The sequence below is a fragment of the Anabrus simplex genome, chromosome 1 (genome assembly GCF_040414725.1).
Source record: "Anabrus simplex isolate iqAnaSimp1 chromosome 1, ASM4041472v1, whole genome shotgun sequence".
Classification (NCBI taxonomy): Eukaryota; Metazoa; Arthropoda; class Insecta; order Orthoptera; family Tettigoniidae; genus Anabrus; species Anabrus simplex.
The window spans coordinates 794,727,067-794,746,918 of NC_090265.1; the positions used below are offsets into that span (position 1 = coordinate 794,727,067).

At 38.7% G+C, this 19,852-nt stretch overlaps 2 protein-coding genes across 3 annotated transcripts in view; one reads left to right on the forward strand and one right to left on the reverse strand.

Moving 5' to 3' along the window:
- The window catches only part of LOC136857541 (PI-PLC X domain-containing protein 3), a 61,300-nt gene extending 47,445 nt beyond the window's left edge, over positions 1-13,855 (forward strand). For both annotated transcript variants that reach the window (XM_067136270.2, XM_067136268.2), the window contains one exon: positions 13,597-13,855. In XM_067136270.2, coding sequence (XP_066992371.1) covers positions 13,597-13,646 — 50 coding nt within the window. In that variant the 3' untranslated portion in view covers positions 13,647-13,855. The remainder of the gene's footprint in view (positions 1-13,596) is intronic.
- A 138-nt stretch (positions 13,856-13,993) lies between these two features.
- Positions 13,994-19,852, reverse strand: part of LOC136857540 (PAT complex subunit CCDC47) — a 94,628-nt gene continuing 88,769 nt past the window's right edge. The window contains exon 10 of the mRNA XM_067136267.2: positions 13,994-17,510. Coding sequence (XP_066992368.1) covers positions 17,406-17,510 — 105 coding nt within the window. The 3' untranslated portion in view covers positions 13,994-17,405. The remainder of the gene's footprint in view (positions 17,511-19,852) is intronic.

Sequence of the window (19,852 nt, forward strand, 5' to 3'; positions counted from 1 at the left end):
CCTTACCATTAACGAAAGTGAATACAGAATGCCAGTATCCTAAACTGTTCACGAGTTATGTCGGGTGGACTTTTTAACTGAATAACCCGTATAATTTGTTAATAATTGTTATTAGGATGTAATCCTACCTGGATGCCTCACAATCGTCGGCAGGGTAGTTTCTTGTGATTCAGACCGGCCTGGAGGTGTTCTGTGACGATTTCTCTTCATTGATATTATGCGTTTGTAAGTGCCGGATCATCCAAGAAGTATTTCTGCCGATGTATTTTACTTCTTTTGAATAAGCAACACAGTGGGCTGTGCTATGTGACATCTCTTAAAAATAACCGACATCCACGACTTACGTTGCGTTTCGGACGTAGTCTTCAAGTTGTCGCGTACAATTCGACACAGTTCACATTGCACCGTCATATATCGAAGTACGGTACCTACCTGATTATGACGTGAATACTCTATAGCAATTTAGATTGGACATTCCACTCATGCGTAATGGTGGATGCATATGCAGCAAGGCGCATCTTGCCTCGTCTCGAGTTCGAATAATGCACGCCTCTAGTATCCAGTTACGTGTATCTACAATAGCCGTCAGGTTCTGTACTTAAACCACTCATTCATGGTGCATACAATGCCCGAATGCGTATCCTTTATAATTATGTTATACTTCGTCAAAATATACCTCGGTATAAATGAACGCCCTAGTCGCTTGTTGACACGTATTTACGAAAATAAGAAGGCCCGTGGTTGGCTATTCGCATATTCGGAACAAACAACATTCAGCTCTGACTACCTGCAGGCCTACGACACGCTGCTCGCCGCCCATTGTGGGGACGACGCTCTCGAGATTTCTCGCGAGAAATAATGCCTGCGCTAGTCTCGAGAAATCTCAAGACCTCATCTCAGACTGCCCATCATTAGTATCAACCGGCTAAATCCAATACGGGAAGCACAGAATAGGAATAAGTACTCCAACTTTCTGCGAAGAGGCACCAGAAAAAGAAAAAAAAGCTAACTCATGGTTAAATTGAATTTTGGTTATTTCAAATATTTTATATGCACCTTTGGCTTTAAAAAAATGTATACAACTCAAGCTCCAGATTCTCTCAGAATAAATTGTGGAGCTCTCATTATATTGATACAGATAAAACTGACCTCTGATTACGAGAATCTGTATCATTAACTTTTGGGACTGTCGCAATGGTAGTAGAAAACCTGAGATGATTTGTTGAATCCCAACCATGAGAAAAAAATTAAGCTGTGTCAAGAAACAAACAAAAACATATTTATTGCCAGAAAAGTAAGTTGGAAAATCAATACCAGCAAGGAAAAGATTCACTGAACCTGACTAAAGATAAATTACTACTATTTGCAGAGAATATGTTATTAATAGACACACAAAGACTAACATTAATGGCAATTAGGAAAAAACTTATTCCCTCTGCTAATTAAATCCATAATAATTAAGGTTTAAATGTACTTTCTACAAGCAGTAATGCTAGCCAACTTGGAAACAGCATGATCAGACCAAATGATAAATCATGTTAGGGCTATAACAGACAATAGTAGAGCATTTCTACTCACCTTTACATTTTAGCCTGAAGTCTGGAAGAGAACTAATATGCTTCTAACTTTCTCTACTGCTTTATATAGATTTAAGAAAGTGTCCAGTTCAAGAATATTTTCCATTTGTTCAATATAGGATGCAGTTAATTCTTAAAAATAAATTAATATAATAAATCACAACTACCCGCGTTTTTACCCATTATTTTAAGTGGGAAAACCTTGCTTTAGTCAATCACTATAGCTACCAGTACAGGTTGGTACTAAAAACACACTTTTAGGAAAAAGTTCATTTATTCCTTTGATAAATACGGTAACAATTGAGAGGTAATTCATAATTTATTATCAAGCTCATATTAATCTGTGAGTTTACTTATTTCTTCTAGAAATAATATTAGATAAAATATGCAACAAGATGTTAACAATTCTATTGTATTTATTTTCATAAGGAAAATACTATAGCATAAATACTGATCACTGGAGTTTTATAACAATGCAAGACAACTTTGCCTAATCTGCACATGAAATGAAGGCTGCTTTCCATTTTTGCATTCAGTATGGTCAACATCCACACTGTTAACTCTTTAAGAAATATGAATGAGACTTTGTTTGACATGAAGTACACTGATGAACATGAAAAGTTAAGCACTCACAAGTTTGTATCATTTGATATAGCAATGTACCTTGCATGAGATGTGTATGGGTAATGGATCTTTTCTGCAACCACAGGTGATGAGTCAATTGGGTAGCATACTGGTCTTGCACTGGTGAAACCGGTGGGCACAAGAGAGAACCTTTCATATCAGGAAGGCTCTCCTCAGCAACAATAAGCTTGAGGGGGTTGCCGCATCAAGACAGAAGCAGTATTTGTATCATCCCGCATCGAAAGTGAATGGCTGCAGTCCTTGGCAATTACACTTACGCGAGAGGGAAATGGCTGAGAAATTTTAATGCATTTAGAAGGGTGATGGATTGTGTTCACCAATAAATGCAGGTACTTCCTGATCACACACAACAATCATACGGGAAAAAGGAGCACGCCATAAGACTGGGACCAACAAGCATTCAATGTCAGAAGCCTAAGGTGCATTACTCTTTACTCGTGTCCAGGTACATTATTAGTATCTATTACACTAGTCATCTCTGTGCACTATACAGATGTTGGTTACAGCACAAAGATAAGCTAGTGACACCTTGAATCTTCAAAAGTTAACTCTGAAATGTTGGCTATGGAAATTAAAGAATTTTCAGAAATTAAAGTGCCAGTTACAGTGACCGTGGACAGATTTGCCACAAGAGCAGATACGTGGACAGATTTGCCACAAGAGCAGATACATGACTTACTTTTAAGACCAAACTGCTTTTTGTATCCAGGCTAAAAAAAGAGTGAAATAAGGATGGGAAAGGAGAGTGCATATCTCGAGAAGTTAGAGAACTACTTGATATTTTGCCAACAAGACATGCCTTGTGAAACAGTGGACAAGAGCAAGTATGCTGTAAGAGTAATGTCCAAAGAGGCCTGCTGCAGATATTTTTAGTTGATGCCCATGGATGCAACCTGCGCATTTGGGTGTGTGGTGAAGGTGATATAGGAAAAGGGTGAAACCCAGTGTCGGCATAGAGCCTACTCCTGTCAAACACCAAGGAATCTGCTCAAGGCATAACAACAATGAACGAATGTGATCTCCTTTCTTCTTCTTCTTCTTCTGTACTTTCTTGAACTTTGCATAGCACTATGTCCAGTCACTATTTGCTCTTTGAACATATCATACTGTATTTGTATTACTGGAAGGTGAAAGTCGACTGTTAAATGTTTTCGAAGTGAAAGTTATGTTACTGTTAAGTCACTAGACTTATGAATTACGACCATTCTGATAAAAACAGCTTTGAGACCTGCATTTCGTGAGAAAAATTAATTATACTTGCAAGCCACAGTTTGCACATGCACACAGAGAGCGCAGGACTATTCACTAGGACTTGAGAGGTTTTACAAGATGCTTGAGATTTTGGCTGCCAGCCTTGAGACTGAAGTCAAAACAATTCCCAAACCTAGTGTTAAACTACGGTCAGTATAAAAAAATGCTGTCACTTCCACACCCATGAACACTTGGCAGAGGTAATGCTATCATTCACATACATTTTACCATTCAATAATGGAAGGTTTCATTCATGCATCCTTCTGAGTACTTATCATTTTATGTTCATTTTACATAACTATTTGATTCCAAATCTGAACCCACTACATTCTGGAATAACAATTTAATGATCATACAATGAGAGGTGATTTAATCACGATCTTAATTACAGACATTCAAAATTTTCTTCCTGGTTGCTTGGCTAGTTTTCTTCTACCTTAAAACTCTGTTTAAAATATCACACTTTCTAGAAAATCTTAAAACAAGGACATTAAGACCAACAAATAAACCACTTGTTTATCAAGAAATGCCTTCAAACTCTTATATTTACATAAGTTTATGAACAATTAACTATCAAGAAAAAGAAGGAAGAAACTGGGGTCAATTAACTTCACATGTTTACTCTTAAATTCCCAAACATATTTCTTGCTGTAACATGGAAGACAATTTTTTCTGCTATGATAATATTACAATACAAGAATGTGCTGTAATAAGAAGTCATTTATAAAGAAATATGTTTCCAGAGATGCATGGTTTTTACAACATTCTCACTATGAAGACTAAAACTGCAAACTCAATATTATTTAACTATCGCATGACAGGAAATAGTCAAATTTATAGTATACACTTAGCAACTGGTACAAATATTTTGACAACCAGTACCCTATCAAGTCAAAAAGCTTCTGTTCTTTCCTCCAAACTAGACATCATTCAATAGTGCCAATTGTTTACATTAAAATATGAATTCTATCCAGTTAAGAGAAGCAAATATGCAATTATATCTTTTAAAATAACCCAACATTGTGAAAATATGATCAATTTATTAAAAGAAACAATACAGATGCGTTACTTACAATTTAAAAAAGGCTAATATAAAAAATATTTATATTCTGAATTTGCCCTTCAGGATATTTTGTTAGTCCTGAACTTCTTTAATAATAACCATAATAATAATAATAATAATATCATCATCATAAACAATGTTGCAATCTTTAAAAAAACTTACAAACTTATTTACTCCCACTATACATTTTTTCCATTTCTTGAAGCTTGTAACAATTCAAATCACAAAAAAAAGAAAGTTCCTCAGTTTTTACAAGATAATTTTTATGTTCATTTAAGTGCTGATGGGCTCACACTATGCTTAAGTGCCAGAAAGGGACTTTTGAATTGATCTTTTGTATTTAATATCTTTCAAGTGTTCACCAAGCTAGGATTCTATTCGCAACATTGGAGTGCCAAGCAAACCAGCCTTATGAGCCAGACATATGTATTTCATCATATCAGAAGTAGCCCTAGAAACTAAGCATACTCCCCTAGAAACCAAATGCATCTTGTCTTATGACTGAGTGATCACTAAGTCAGTGAGACAAGATTAGGCACAACATTTGAGAATACTAATATCGACATCCTCCCTGAATCTTGTACGTAGTCCAGGTCTTTTCTAAATTTCACAGCCAATGTCTCAAATTGTATTAAAAGATGCCAATTAGTGAAAAATATTCCTTTCCTATACTTTCATATCAACAGAATCCCTGGGGGTTCTCGAAAAATTATCACTAATGGTGGAAGTCTACAAATTAACTCCATAAAAGTTAATAATAACGTCCCACTAGCGACTTTTTTCCGGTTTTTGGAGACGCCGAGGTACCGGACTTGTCTTGCAGGAGTTCTTTAATGTGCCAGTAAATCTACCAGCACAAGGTTGATGTATCTGAACACCTTCAAATACCACCAGACCGAGCCAGAATCGAACCTGCCAACTTGAGCTCAGAACGCCAGCGCTCTACCGCCATAGCTACCAATAGCTCCTTGAAAATTAGAGGAACTGCAGAGCAAGATAGACGAAAAACCCAACATTTTGGAAGCATGGCTATGTGTATCCCACACTTTTAGACCTAATTTCAAGAAACTAGGCATAACAAGCTCAACAATCTCATTAGCAATGTTTCCACTGACTCCTGAAATATGTGTGACAATCAGTACAAAACTTTCAGAGTTTGTTAAATACTTGATCATCATTACAGCACCCATCTCCGTAGTGTAATGGTTACCGCTATTAGCTACCATCCTTGGAGGGCTGGTTCAATTCCTGCTACTGCCACAAATTTAAGACTGGCAGGAGCGCTGGTATGTGGTTAATTTTTTTTTAAAGGTACTTGCAGGTCACCTCTATTGGGAGTGCTGTAAAGAGCTGAACAACTTCAGAACGAGGACACAAATTTACATCAATACAGTATTTAATATAACATTATTTATGTGTTAAGAGGATTGCAGAATTACATCTGTGGTTTGTACTTTTAGTGCTGTAATTTTTGTTTCTCCGGCGTCCATGCCAGTTCTCAGTCTGTTTCGACACCTTAGTTTTCTTGGGAGGTTGATTCCCTTCATTTTCTGAGTTTGGAGAATTTGTTTGAAAGGGATATACAAGAGTCAAGGATCATATATGAGAAATAAATCCGTCACTCCTGTATAATAAAGTTGGCTGAGAAAACAGGTCATGGAAGCTACAGTGGCCACTCTCTCTCTGCCAACATAAGGAAATAAATCCCACGATAGTACCTCGTAGTAAACACGATGATGATAGTTGTTACTTTGTTAAAATTTTAATTGTGATAGAGATAATGATTGTATTTTGGTAGGAAAGTTGTATCTAAAGCTTCTCTCGTGCCTTTTACTTGAAAAGTAAATTGCAATTACCGTATTTGTATGTTGGCAATACTGTTATAACGCTAGCTTGTATCATTGTTTCACCGTTCGCATTTTAATGTAAATTTACATCTATTTAGTGATAAATGCAACATTGATTACTGAAAATGTTAATGCAATTCATATAAAACCCCAAAACGCCTATACTTGCCTAAATCACGATCTAACATAACCTCATTCTTTCGTTCGTTCGTTGAACCCTTCCCACGACTTGTATGTATGGGAATGGAAAACACGAGAAGGAAAGGATGAAAGTAAAACACAGCATAATGCACACAGTTTATATTTTGAATTTATTTATTCCAAACAGCAGGTAAGAAGCACAATCACACAGACGTTTACTCGCAACAGCTAGGTAGTTCAATGTGAAGTACGTTCATGATCATAATACTATTTCTTCACACTAAGAACGCGCATAATTATAATTTCACACCATACTCTCAAAAAACTGGATCAAAAATCTCGTTCAATGCGAAAGAATCTCAACAAATTTTCGTCTAACAAGCACTATTACATACCGTACAACCAAGGTCCCTTCGCGCGCAACGATAACCTGTGTTGTGTTTTGAATTTGCTGTACCACGCAACTGAATGTGTAATGCCAACCTCTGCCTTCTAAATTAACCCTCTAAAAGAGAATTTTAGTTTTCATTAGTTGGCAGAGATCGATTGGCCCATCTCAGAATTGCTTCGGACGCTCCCTATGAAGTGTCACCCCCCTGACAAGAGTTAAACATTTGGGAAATACTGATCTAGAAATTAGATTGCTAATATCCAAGATTTAATTCTCTGATAGAGGACATGAAATTAGAGTTTAATGCAATATTTTAACAAGTACTATCATATTTAATTGCACAATTAACATCCTTTTTTTGATAAAAAAACTATAGGTAAAAAATTTGGCCGTGTAAATTATTTGTTGTAATTTTAACATACACAATATGCATTTACAAAGAAAATAAGATACATCATATATACTGTACATATATTAAAAAAGACACAAATTGATCGTAACTTGATGTAAAATGATTGTGTCCGTTTTCTTCTGAACGGTCAAGAGCATAAGCTTATATCTGGTAAGTTGAGCACACTGGTTTGAAGTAGCCTGCGGGTACCAGAAAAATATTCTTCCTGTTGCAAACTGATAATAGCATCTGAAGCAAAATTAATACCAATTAGCTACCAGCATATCCACCGTTAGGCAACGTTATCAAATATTCCAAAAGTTCCTCTTCTATTTGCAGGAACTTACCAGTTTTCAGGGCACAAAACACTTTTCAACACTTGTTGGTAGCTTGAAGCATGCCTTTCGGTTTCCCCCAGTACCATGCATAGCACTATGAACTATACAATAAACTTACGGCCCACAGACCTATTCCCGTGAGTCTCGACATAACCAGATTAGCACCAGTGAATTACGAGAGTAAACATGGTATCTTATCTACTGAGCCCTCCAATGTTCTCATTCCACCATAATCATTAAACTCAGCACCCAGAGTCAGGACAACTGCTCATATTAAGCTGAAGGGTACCAACAGCATAATTCAATGATCAACTTTTGTTAGGTTCTTCATAACATTGCTGCGGTTTTGTAATGGATCTCCTAAGTAATAATATTTTTTCTCAACATCTCTTCAATTTGCCGTAGATTTTAAAACATTAGAGTATCAGAATTTTGCCCCAGAAATTATTTAATGTCTCACGGGCAAAAGACAGTTATCACACTTAAATACCCTCGAATGACACCGACCCCACCTAGGACTGAATCTACATTTTTTTGTAAAATGGACAACCACTAACTAGCAGCCCCATTACCTCATTAGGAATCTACTGAGTGTAGAATTCCATAAATTCCATAAAGCCTGTCACACTCCTCTGGGGCAATGATAAATGACTGATAAATGAAATGTGAATGGAGAGTGTTGCTGGAATGAAAGATGACAGGGAAAACCGGAGTACCCAGAGAAAAACCTGTCCCGCCTCCACTTTGTCCAGCACAAATCTCACACGGAGTGACCAGGATTTGAACCACGGTATCCAGTGGTGAGAGGCCGGCGCGCTGCCGCCTGAGCCACGGAGGCTCATTCTTATTTGATGAACTTCATATATACACTTTATTTTTATTTTTTGCTTCTTAAAGAAATAATTTCCTTAGTGGATTTGATTAATGTCACCTGCAAAAGGTTATTTTAAGTAACAATCATGTAATATGAATATATAGTCACTGAAAAAAGAATGAGTGCATGCTATTGTATGTTCTTCATATTTAATATTTTGTCAGAATTAATTTTAATTATTGTCAAAATATAATTCACCTCCCATGTAGATATAAACCCTGACGATACCTACAATGAAAATTATTATCTGTAAGTTCAAATGTTTTTGAGAAAAGCATATCTGCAGAGAACTTATACAATATCCTGTGCTCATTCTTGTTTTTGAGCGATACTTTCTAGTAGTATTTTTAGAATATTTACTAATGCACATTCAAAAAGAGACAACTGATGACAATAATTTTTACAAGTTGCTTTACATCGTACAAGGCTAGGAGTGGGAAGGAAGTGGCCATAGCCTTAATTAAGGTACATTTGCCTGGTGTGAAAATGGAAAACCACGAAAATTATCTTCAGGGCTGCCAAAAGTGGGGTTCGAATCCACTACCTCGAGAATACTGGATACTGGCTGCACTTAAGCGACTGCAGCTATCGAACTCCCCCCTAAACCCCATGGCACTCCAGCCCTTAAAGGGCCTAGGCCTACCAAGCGACCGCTGCTCAGCCCGAAGGCCCGCAGATTACGAGGTGTCGTGTGGTCAGCACGACGAATCCCCTCGGCCGTTATTCTTGGCTTTCTAGACCGGGGCCGCTATCTCACCGTCAGATAGCTCTTCAATTCTAATCACGTAGGCTGAGTGGACCTCGAACTAGCCCTCAGGTCCAGGTAAAAATCCCTGACCTGGCCAGGAATCGAACCCAGGGCCTCAGGATAAGAGGCAAGCACGCTACGGGGCCGGCAGCTATCGAGCTCGGTAATAATAATAATAATCTTGTAAATGCTAACAGCAAGCAGCTGTAAAGTCTACGGTGGTACTTTTTCGTCATTAGAAGTATACCCCTCCATGAAGAGATTGTCGAAAATGACAAAAGATTCAGGCCATTACGACACGCAAACACACAATTTGACCCCAGGGAGAATGTTATTTCAATGCAGTACGATGTGGAAGCAAACAGAACTTCACCCCTCCCGTCCGGGCGCTAAGCCAGCATTACATTGACCCTCTATTGTCGACCTTACAGCTGAAGCGTGGTTCACTCTTCAGTGAAACCGAGGGGTTCGTCATTGCAATCCAAGACCGTGTCATAGCTACATGGAACTAAAGAAGGCATATTTTAGAAGAATGATTCTGCAGATGCACCTCATCACTAGAAAACATCGACCAAGTAACTGGTGGCTGTCCTGTGCTGGCTGGTGTGAAAAACACTGAGACACAATGATGTAGCCAGAATACTGCATCAAGAACCTGCAGCAGCATATAGACTTCTAGACTCGAGTGTGGCGTACTATCCAACATGCTTGAAAACTATGAGCACAAACATACTGGGACAGATTTGTTTCAACTGATCAGACAATCTTGGTAAATCGTCCTATTGTCCTTCTCAATAATGATACCAACGTGGCCTATTTGATAGACATTGTTGTCCCACTGAACCACAACTTTCAAGCCACTCAGGCAGAGAAAATAAGTATACAGCATTGGGAAAGGAGATGGAAGAAGATTTGGAGACTAAACTGGACAAGAGTGACACCGTGGTGCTGCCAGAAGCACGTAATACCCCAAAAGTGCTGGTCTGGAAGAACTAGGTATGATTGCAAGAATACAGAGACCATTTTTGTTCGACATGTCCCATACAGACAGATTGTTTTTGACACAACAATGATTTATAGTCTACGAGATACTTGATTGCATAATCCATATTTAGTATAATGAGTTACATCATATTTATACTATATGTATGAGGAAGTTATTAACAACAACAATCACCACGACCACTGATTCAATCGTCAAGTTGGTTAGCTTCCCATAAACAAAGCCGTAGGTTTGATTATTGGAAGAAATGACAATTTCAGACTGTCTCCCAGTTTCCAGGCAGCTGTTCTAAATGAACATCATAGGGACTTCATCCACCAACAGATTTTCTCTCAGAAGAGAGGCGAGCTGAGTCACAGCCTCAACTACAGTATAGAGTACTGATCACCTGCATTGAGAATTTGTGAAGCCATAGTCTAGTCCCTCAGCATTTTACCTAGTTTAATACCTGCCTCGGAAGATCAGAGAGTTTGACTCAAGATTCCAAGATTGCAGTCTCTGATACCACCTGAGATACTGTACTAGTAAAATCCTAGCAGTCCATGTCATAAACACTGTTTTACAAGCCCCTGGGTACCATTATTCGAATATGAAAACAGAATACCGATATCTTTAATGGTTTAGATGTTATTTCCGTGTAACATCTTAGGTGAATAACCCTGTATATAGACTTCTGGAGGAGCACCCAGCGCTCACACAACTCAGCCTTAGAAAGCCCAATAAGGATCTGCTTTTACTGATAAATGGCAATGCTACTGAAACCTCCAAACTGATATGCATGCTGCCTAATTAGCACCTGTTAACAAAGTTGGCAAATTGATTGTTGAGGTCATATAATTATCCCTACCTTGCCAAATTTATCCAATCTGTGACTTTGTACTAACACTACAGTATACCAGGTGGTCCACCAGCCCCTTGAGATCCAGTTTTATACATCCCTTCACATTTACTACAATTCTGAGAGACATCAGTCCCTCTCCCTAAACCGGGGTAATATAACGAGATATGGGTTTACGGGCTAGAAGACAGCAGGAATCGAGAGCGCCACTATTAATTCATTATTTGTACCTCTAATGAACCCATAAAATGAGTACAGATACGTGGAACAGGAGATGGACGCACAGACCAGGAGCATGGTACTGTATAGGCTGGGAAGTGGGCGCCGTAGGTCAAGTGTCATAGTAGCTCACATGGCAAACGGGCAGTGATTGTGATAGTGGACAGTGCTCGAGGTAGGAGATTCGAATCCAAGAATTTTTTAACAGCCAGTTGCCTGGGATGTGATAAGGTTGCACACTTGATAACTTCCAAGGACTGACTTGTTTATTTGACCCTGTAAAAGACCGTATGTATCGTTGGATTGGGTACGGTGCTGGGTTGGATGAGGATGTGATGGTCTGTGGGCAGTTAGCTACGTCGTACATGTTCCAAGCTTCGTAGATCACAGGTAGGGCAAAGTATGCCCCATTGGAATGATAACATGCAATGGCAGGTAAGTATGTAACTGTAAAACATAGCGTAAAAGAAAAGCTAAAGGCTTCCACCTATTCATTACTGTTTATTGTAATGTTAAAAAAGTTACATACATTTGTTGAAACTATTTTCAGTCTTACCAGAGACCATCATCAGTCAAAATCAAAGTAAAGGCAAGACATGAATAAATAAAAATAAAAAAAATATATATATAACCACACCCGGGCGACTGGAGTGGGACACTGATGATGATGATGATGATATAACAGTATATATGACGCAAGCATGAAATTCAAGACGAGTAAAGATTTTAAAAACACTCATCACAATCACATGTCCTGAGCAAGCTCTCAGCTTTCCTCCAATTGAGAGACTGCACCCCACAGAAGACAAGGTGAAACACTGAAATATCAGCACTTGAGGAATCTTCTAGAACTCAGCTATATTGCTCTTCAATACTATACCCATAACACGGTTCTCAATCAAAGTCCCCGATGTATGCGGAGTTATGCTACCCGCCGAACACGCTTCCCCTGCAAACATGTCAGCTGTGAGCAGCGGGGAAGTGAGACGTCACAACTGGGTAACTTGGCCAAGGTTGCATTACGTCAGACAGAATGTTCCATTCTCTTCCATCGTTAATTTCTTCCAGATGATATGAAGAAATGAACTACATCACTGTGTAGCCTAATTTTTTATAGTCATAATTCCCAAGTTTCATGGAGATCCGTTAAAATGTACGAAAGATATTAGCAATTAAATTCCCAGGGGATACTGAATAAATAGGCAGGCATTTTGCTTGTCAAGCCAGTCTATCTTGTGCCACAGTCGAGGCCGGTCGGTCGGCTGTTGGTCATTCTGTTGCCGTGATGTTAGTCGCTAGTTCGAATCTCCGATGAAAGTTTAAGTTCACGCACTATTGAACTTTGACTCTACAACGCATCTACAAGACTTAGAAGTACTACAGCTTCGTTTGTGTGTGGTAATAGAAGTTGTGTATGAGTTGAGACGTGAACAGTTAAGGTGTGTAACTATTTACAGGAATAGTGTGATTCGAACTAGTACGATACTATGCTACCAAGTACTTAAATGTAATTTGATGTTTAAATTACAAGAGATGATAGGATTTGAATGACAGTGTTTAAACTTCACAAAGTGATTTAACACATTGAACGGTAAAAGTGATAAAACCTTGTCGTTAGTGGAACTTCAAAACTGTACATAATTTTGTATTTAACCCTAAAAAGTGATAAACCTGTGCTAATAGAGAGACGTAATTCAATATTTCAAACTGTACAGGTGATTGAATTTTGTGACAGTGTTACTCTACCAACGTGTTAGAACATTTCGACAAACTATGCGTTTATGTTACAAGCTACTGACACAAGTAGTTGAATTTAACAGTGCTATCGAACTTAAGATTTATTTTCCAAGTGACCATATTCACGATAGAACATAGCCTTAGAACTGTGGTTAAATAAACTGGTACAGTTAACGTTTCTTGTGTTGAACCCAGGACGGTTCTTGAAAGGACAGTGTTTTCTTTATTTAATCGTGAACGGGACTAAATTCATCCCAGAACAAATTCTTTGGTTTCATTTATTTCTAGAATTAATTCGAACTTGAATTGTGTAAAGTTTGGAAGTGAAATATTTCATTTTCTACATCACTATTCAGCCGAAGTTCTCATATTTAACTTTGATAAAGTGACTTATTTATTTTCCATGGCTGATACATCGCAGATTTATTTTGAGCTCAGTTCAAGCCATCAGCAATAACTGTGTTCATTAGTGAAATTCCACTGTGAAGACAATTGAGTGCAGACCACTACTAACTATTATCTCATTTGTGCAGACCAGTTACTTTGGATCTATTCCATGCCCAGTGCCACGTTACAACCGTGACTACGAATGCTCCTAGACCATCCAGACCTCCGAGATATTCGAGACCTTCCAGATATTCAAGATCGGCTCAGAAGATGGTAGCACCCTAAGCAGACATTGTGACCCGCAATGTATCAGGGCCAATTCTGCCCCAAGGAGAAGTACTCATTATAACTGCTGTGCTGAGGTGATGTTGAAATCTGACTTTATTTTATGAATAAACTTTTTTTTTTAAACAATTAGTGTTCCATTATACTTATGACTTCCCTCCCCTCTGTAACAATTCAGATAGTGACCGGTCACCCCTGGGCCGAGTTTTGTGTTCAGCTAGCCACCAAAACAAACTTTTACTGTTACAATACCGATTAATATGAAATGTATTACCTATAAGTATGTAGCCTTCGAAGCAATTCACAACACAAAAGTTTATTCACTGCCTCGAGATGTATTCCAGCGACGAGTATGTGGATATGTTACTTACCTATGGAGAAATTAGACAGAATGCATACCAGGCACAACGCCTGTACCAAGAACACCATCCAGATAGACGACATACGACGGGCATGACATTTCGGAGCGTGTAAAGACGTCTGTGGGATACTGCATCCCTGGGAAGGACACAGCCTGTTCGAGATCACCCCATGATGCCTGCTGACAATGAAGAGGTCATGTTTGATTCTATCCAGGATAACCTTCCTACTAGCACATGGGCCATTGCGCAGGAGACGAACATCAGCTGAGCTTCTGTTATGCAGATATTGCATACCCACCAGTTTCACCCGTACCATCTTCACTTATACCAGGAACTCCATGGTCATGATTTTGATGCCCGGGTAGTGTTCTGTCAATGGATCCTACAGCACGTGGACATTGATCCTGCTTTTCTAGCGACTCTCTTATTTACGGACGAAGCATGATTCCACAACAATGCAACCATTAATCGCCATAATATGCATTATTGGAGTGTGCATAATCCCCACTGGGTGTGACAGACAGGTACTGTGGAGCGTGAATGTATGGTGTGGAATCATGGGTGATCACCTCATTGGTTCCCGTTTCTTTGAGGGCCATCTAACTAGGCAACGTTATCTGCGGTTTCTCCATGGACTACCACCGTTTTTGGAAGATGTGCCACTCCTTGACCACTGCAGGATGTGGTTTCAACATGACGGAGATCCACTGCACGCAGCAGTGATCGTCCGGAGCCATCTTCATGCGACATATCCTGATAAATGGATAGGAAGGGGAGGACCTGTCCCCTGGCCCGCCAGATCACCTGATCTTACGCCCCTGTATTTTTTTCTGTGGGGCCATGTAAAACAACTGGTGTATGCACAGGAGTCTGTCAGTCCTTGTAACCTTAGACAGCTCATCACCAAGGCATACCGATCAATTTCGCCAGAGATGTTGCAATGGGTCAGACGGTCTTACAACATCGTGCGCAGCTCTGTATCGACCACGGATGTTGTCAGTTAGAGCAGGTGCTGCGTTAAACGATATGAAAAACTGAAATCCTGTCACATGTTTCCTAGCCTCTATCAACCCAGCTCCATAACAACAGCCCGTTTCAGGAACAAATAAACAAATCAGTCTGAGAAAAATACCCGTATTAAGTATACAACCTTGCCACACCCCAGGCAACTGGCTTTAAAAAAAAAAAAAAAAAAAAAAAAACTTGCATAGGACTTGAACCTTCTAACCCTTGAGCATTGTCAACCATCACACATCCTACCGCCACTTGCCATGTGAGCTACTGCGACACTTAACTTACAGCGCCCACTTCCCAGCTTATATAATACCGTGCTCTCGGTCTGTGTGTCCACCTCCTGTTTTAAAGTACGTGTTCTGCGCATCTGTACTCGTTTCTAGGTTCAATCGAGGTACCCATAATTAATTAATAGTGGTGCTCACAATTCCTGCTGTCTTCTAGCCCATAAACACACATCTCATTATATTATCCCAGTTTAGGGAGAGGGACCGATGTCTTTCAGAATTGTAGTAAATGTGAAGGGATGCATAAAACTGGATCGCAAGGGGCTGGTGGACCACCAGGTATAGTCCACTTTACTTAGCCCAACTAAATTATGAATTGTTTAAGAAGCTTTTATGTAACTTAAATAATATTTCCACTAATATGAAGGCTGTTTTTTTTTAAAGTTCAATAGGTCATAAATAATAGACGTATTGAGATAACAAGATGATTTTATTACCAAAAGATTTGTACATTTTTACTTATTTTTCTACACAGTCACCATGAAGGTTGAGGCATTTGTCATAACGAGAGACCAGTGTTCCTATACCCCTTGCAAAGAAGTCTGCTGCCAGGCTATGCCAGATAAGGAAGTTTACTGTGAGACCATACGTCGCCTCTGGAGAGGGATACAAAACAAACGAAGAGACATGCTCTCATCTGGCGTGGTTCTGATCCATGACAATACACAACCGCATAGTGCCAATGTGACAAAAGAACTTCTCCAAAAGTTCAAGTGGGAAGTCTTTGACCACCCACCTTACAGTCCTGACCTAGCACCCAGTGAATATCACCTCATTCGAGAAATGAAGGCGTGGTTAGGTGGACAACGCTTCGCTATCAAACGAAGAGTTTCAAGACACTGTAAGGACCTACCTGAGCTCACTGGCGGCAGACTTCTTTGCAGAGGGTATAGGAAAGCAGGTCTCTCGTTATGAAAATGCCTCAACCTTCATGGTGACTATGTAGAAAAATTAAGTAAGAATGTACAAATCCTTTGGTAATAAAATCATCTTGTTATATCAATATGTCTATTATTTATCGCCTATCGGAACTTGAAAAGAAAAAACAGCCCTCGTATGTCCAATCACAGATTCTTAAATATATAAATATGCACCACATTCCTGCACAAAATTAATATGCTGTTCCTATTCTACTGCTTCTCTGTAACACAGAAACTGTCTGTTCAGATTAAGATCTGTAGACTGGCTACATCCAACACCCGACAGAGCCATTTAAGAATGTCCACACAGGAGGAACTTTTCTCATAGCACAGTTACCAACACTTTCAAAATTTCCATATCCAAATATCACAGATTTAGAAACATTTCATTCTTCAAGTTTACATATTACATTTAACTGTAGCAAATTGTAATTGTCTATCAGTTGTAGCCCTGTTCAACTGAATCCAGGCTAAAAAAAAAAAATGTTAAAATGACATGCATTTCAAACATTATAATGGATACATAAAAGTTATTTGTTTGAGGTCGTAAGTTAAGTTACAAAATTGGGAAGATAAGAATCAAAATTGCTCTCTTAAAGGTCCTAACATTCATAACTGTGCAGGTGCTGAACATGTAATTGGCAGACAATGAGATATGTTTTACTGTCTCAGGGATGTCACAATTTAGTTAGGAAAATGCTGTTAACAGGATATTAGAATGAACTATCTAGTACTAATATTCAAAAAACTATTTTGCTTTCAAAAATTGATATCCTATGTCATAAATAATATAGATGGCATAAGCTTTCTTCTGGACACAACACAGTATGTCCACGAAGCATCTTTGAGACTAATCTGACAGTTATAAACAAAGTTTCTGATAATACTGTATAGCTATTGTAGTGTGACATTATTTAAATAAATACAGTATTATAACTATCTTCCCTGAATATAAACAAATTGGATTTCAACTTAAAACACTCCTCCCATGATATATAAATTATACAAAATGATACATTTCTAATGACAATCCTTTTTAAAAAAATTCTAATTAAACTACAAAAATAAATAACAAAAGTCTGAAAGTTTACAGAGCTTTAACCTTCAGCTGTTTCATCTTAGGAGCTTTCTTCTTCATTTGGCGTTTCATTTCTCTATCTTCCCACTTGCGCTGCTTGTCAGGATCATCTTCCTATAAACATACGGTATCTGAATATAGTAAGTTCATTATCTCAACAGAACTAGGTAATCTAAACTCAATGAATGGTAAATCAAATTTTAAAAAGCAACACATTAGTTAAATGCTCCTCAGCTAGTTTAGTCTGTATAGTTAATTGTACCCAACAGGGACATGAACCGAGGACTAATAGACAAGTTGAATCACCTAAGTCACAGAGGTACTGCTATTTAGGAACACAAACTTAAAATAAATAACTCCCAACATCCTGACAAGAAAGAAAATAATCCTATATATTTTATTCCAAAATCTCTCTCTATAATGATCAAGTTGATCATGCTGATTTAAAGATGGCTTCCGTATTTAGATGCAAAAATGTTTACCTCTCCCACTCGGCAACAACAATATTCAGCTTGGTGATTCCCTGGCTTGGTCACACCCATAGCGCCCCAAGTTTCGAGTTCCCACGAGCTCGCAGCCAGATAAAGAAATGCTTGCCCAACTTGATCAGAAACTTGAACAATGACAAAGAAGGATGAGAGTCGAATACAGGCAATTGAAATGTTCTTGAGGAGTATGATACAGAAGAGAAGAAGAGACAAAATAAGGAATGAGAATGAGAAAAAATGAATGATAGAATAGAGAAGAGCCAACTAAGATGATTTGGACACATAAAGCAAACGAGTGATGAAAGAATGCCAAAAAAGGTGATGGAAATGCAAATGCAAGGAAGGAGAGGCCGCGGAAGACCACGACTGAGATGGAAGGACATAATCCAACGCAGTATTAGAGAAAGAAACCTAGACTGGGACACAGTGTTGGAGGAGGAGTGGTGGAAAGACCACAAAAAGTGGAGAGGAACCATATCTGTCCCTACCCAGCTACAGCTGCATAATGGGAAATGATGATGACAGAAAAATACTGGACTGCGAGCAACTTGGTCTGCGAGTGTTTTGCACTACAAGTAACACTGATCTGTCTGCTAGGCATCACCATCCATACGAGTATATACTTTTTTTTGCTACTGGTTTAACGTCGCACTAACACATCAAAGGTTTTTGGTGGTGCAAGGATGGGAAAGGGCTAGGACTAGGAAAGTAGCAGTTGCTATTACAAGTGCGCAATTTAAGAAGAGTCTGGGATGGCTGTTTGTTTTATGCAGAGACCAGAGACATGGACTTAGTCTGCGAAGATGAACCATGCTAGCTCAGCATCACCGCGTGATTACACGGACAAAGTAATCAAATTTCATAAGTTTGTCATCAAACTTAGACAATAAATTTATTTTTTTCTTTCTCAAACTGGAAATGTGGACCAAACTCCCATTTATTTTGATATGCCATGAAATACGACAGTGCATACAATGGAGAAATTACAGTGTACTGTCATGTTGCCAGTTAGGCAAACTATAGAAAGCTATAACCCTTTGTAGTTTTCAAAAGAAAAACTCTGCCAAAGTGCAATCTTCCAGCTGGCATTGTCGTTCGAGTGCAGGGAAGGATGGATCAGAGCATTCGAGGCCACAGGGGGTTGTTCATATTCACTCCCTTCGCGACCCTTGCCTTTCTTTGGCCAATACTTTAACTTTTCACAGCATCAGACCCCTTCCACATTTTAGTGTTAATAGAGGAGGACTGCCTCTTAAAGCAACAATCAACATCACCACCTTTTTTTTTTTTTTTGCTATGTCCTTCACTTTCATCGGCATAATTTCATATGATGTAGCAATGTCGTCGTTCCTCAGTCTAGCACTTCTTTCTCAACCTCTGGAAATTTTCCACACTTTGGGCCATGAAACAATTGACACGAGGATGTAACTTTCTTCTTTCTTCTTTCTGAGCCCGTCAATAGTGGAGTAATTTTAGTTCTACACCAAACTCTCTTCTCGCAACACTTGATTCTGTTATTTTCTGCAAAATAAACAACTGTAAGTTTAAACTGCGATATAACTACTGTTCTTTCATCCCATTTTGCATGTCACTTTACAACTTGCTCATTTCGCTGCTATAAGAGGCCAGAGTAGCAGGTAATTCGAAGGGATGGCTAATGGCCTTGGACCTTCCGTTTGCAGAGGTACTTTTAGATGCTTGGAATCGAGGAAACAGGCCTGTTAAGTGCTAGGGATATCCAATTTCTTACCAAAGAGGCTAGCAAAAATTATAATGCACACAAAATATGTGAGAAAATATTCAGAAAATGTGTCCTAAAAATCTCGAGTAGAGTGGGGGGTATTATGCGAGTAAATACGGTATATATGTTGACTGCAAGATTTTTCTTGTCGCCTGCTAGCTCAAATTGGACAAGATATGATTAGGCATACTTGTTTGCTCACTAATTAGCCTGAAGACCATGACAGA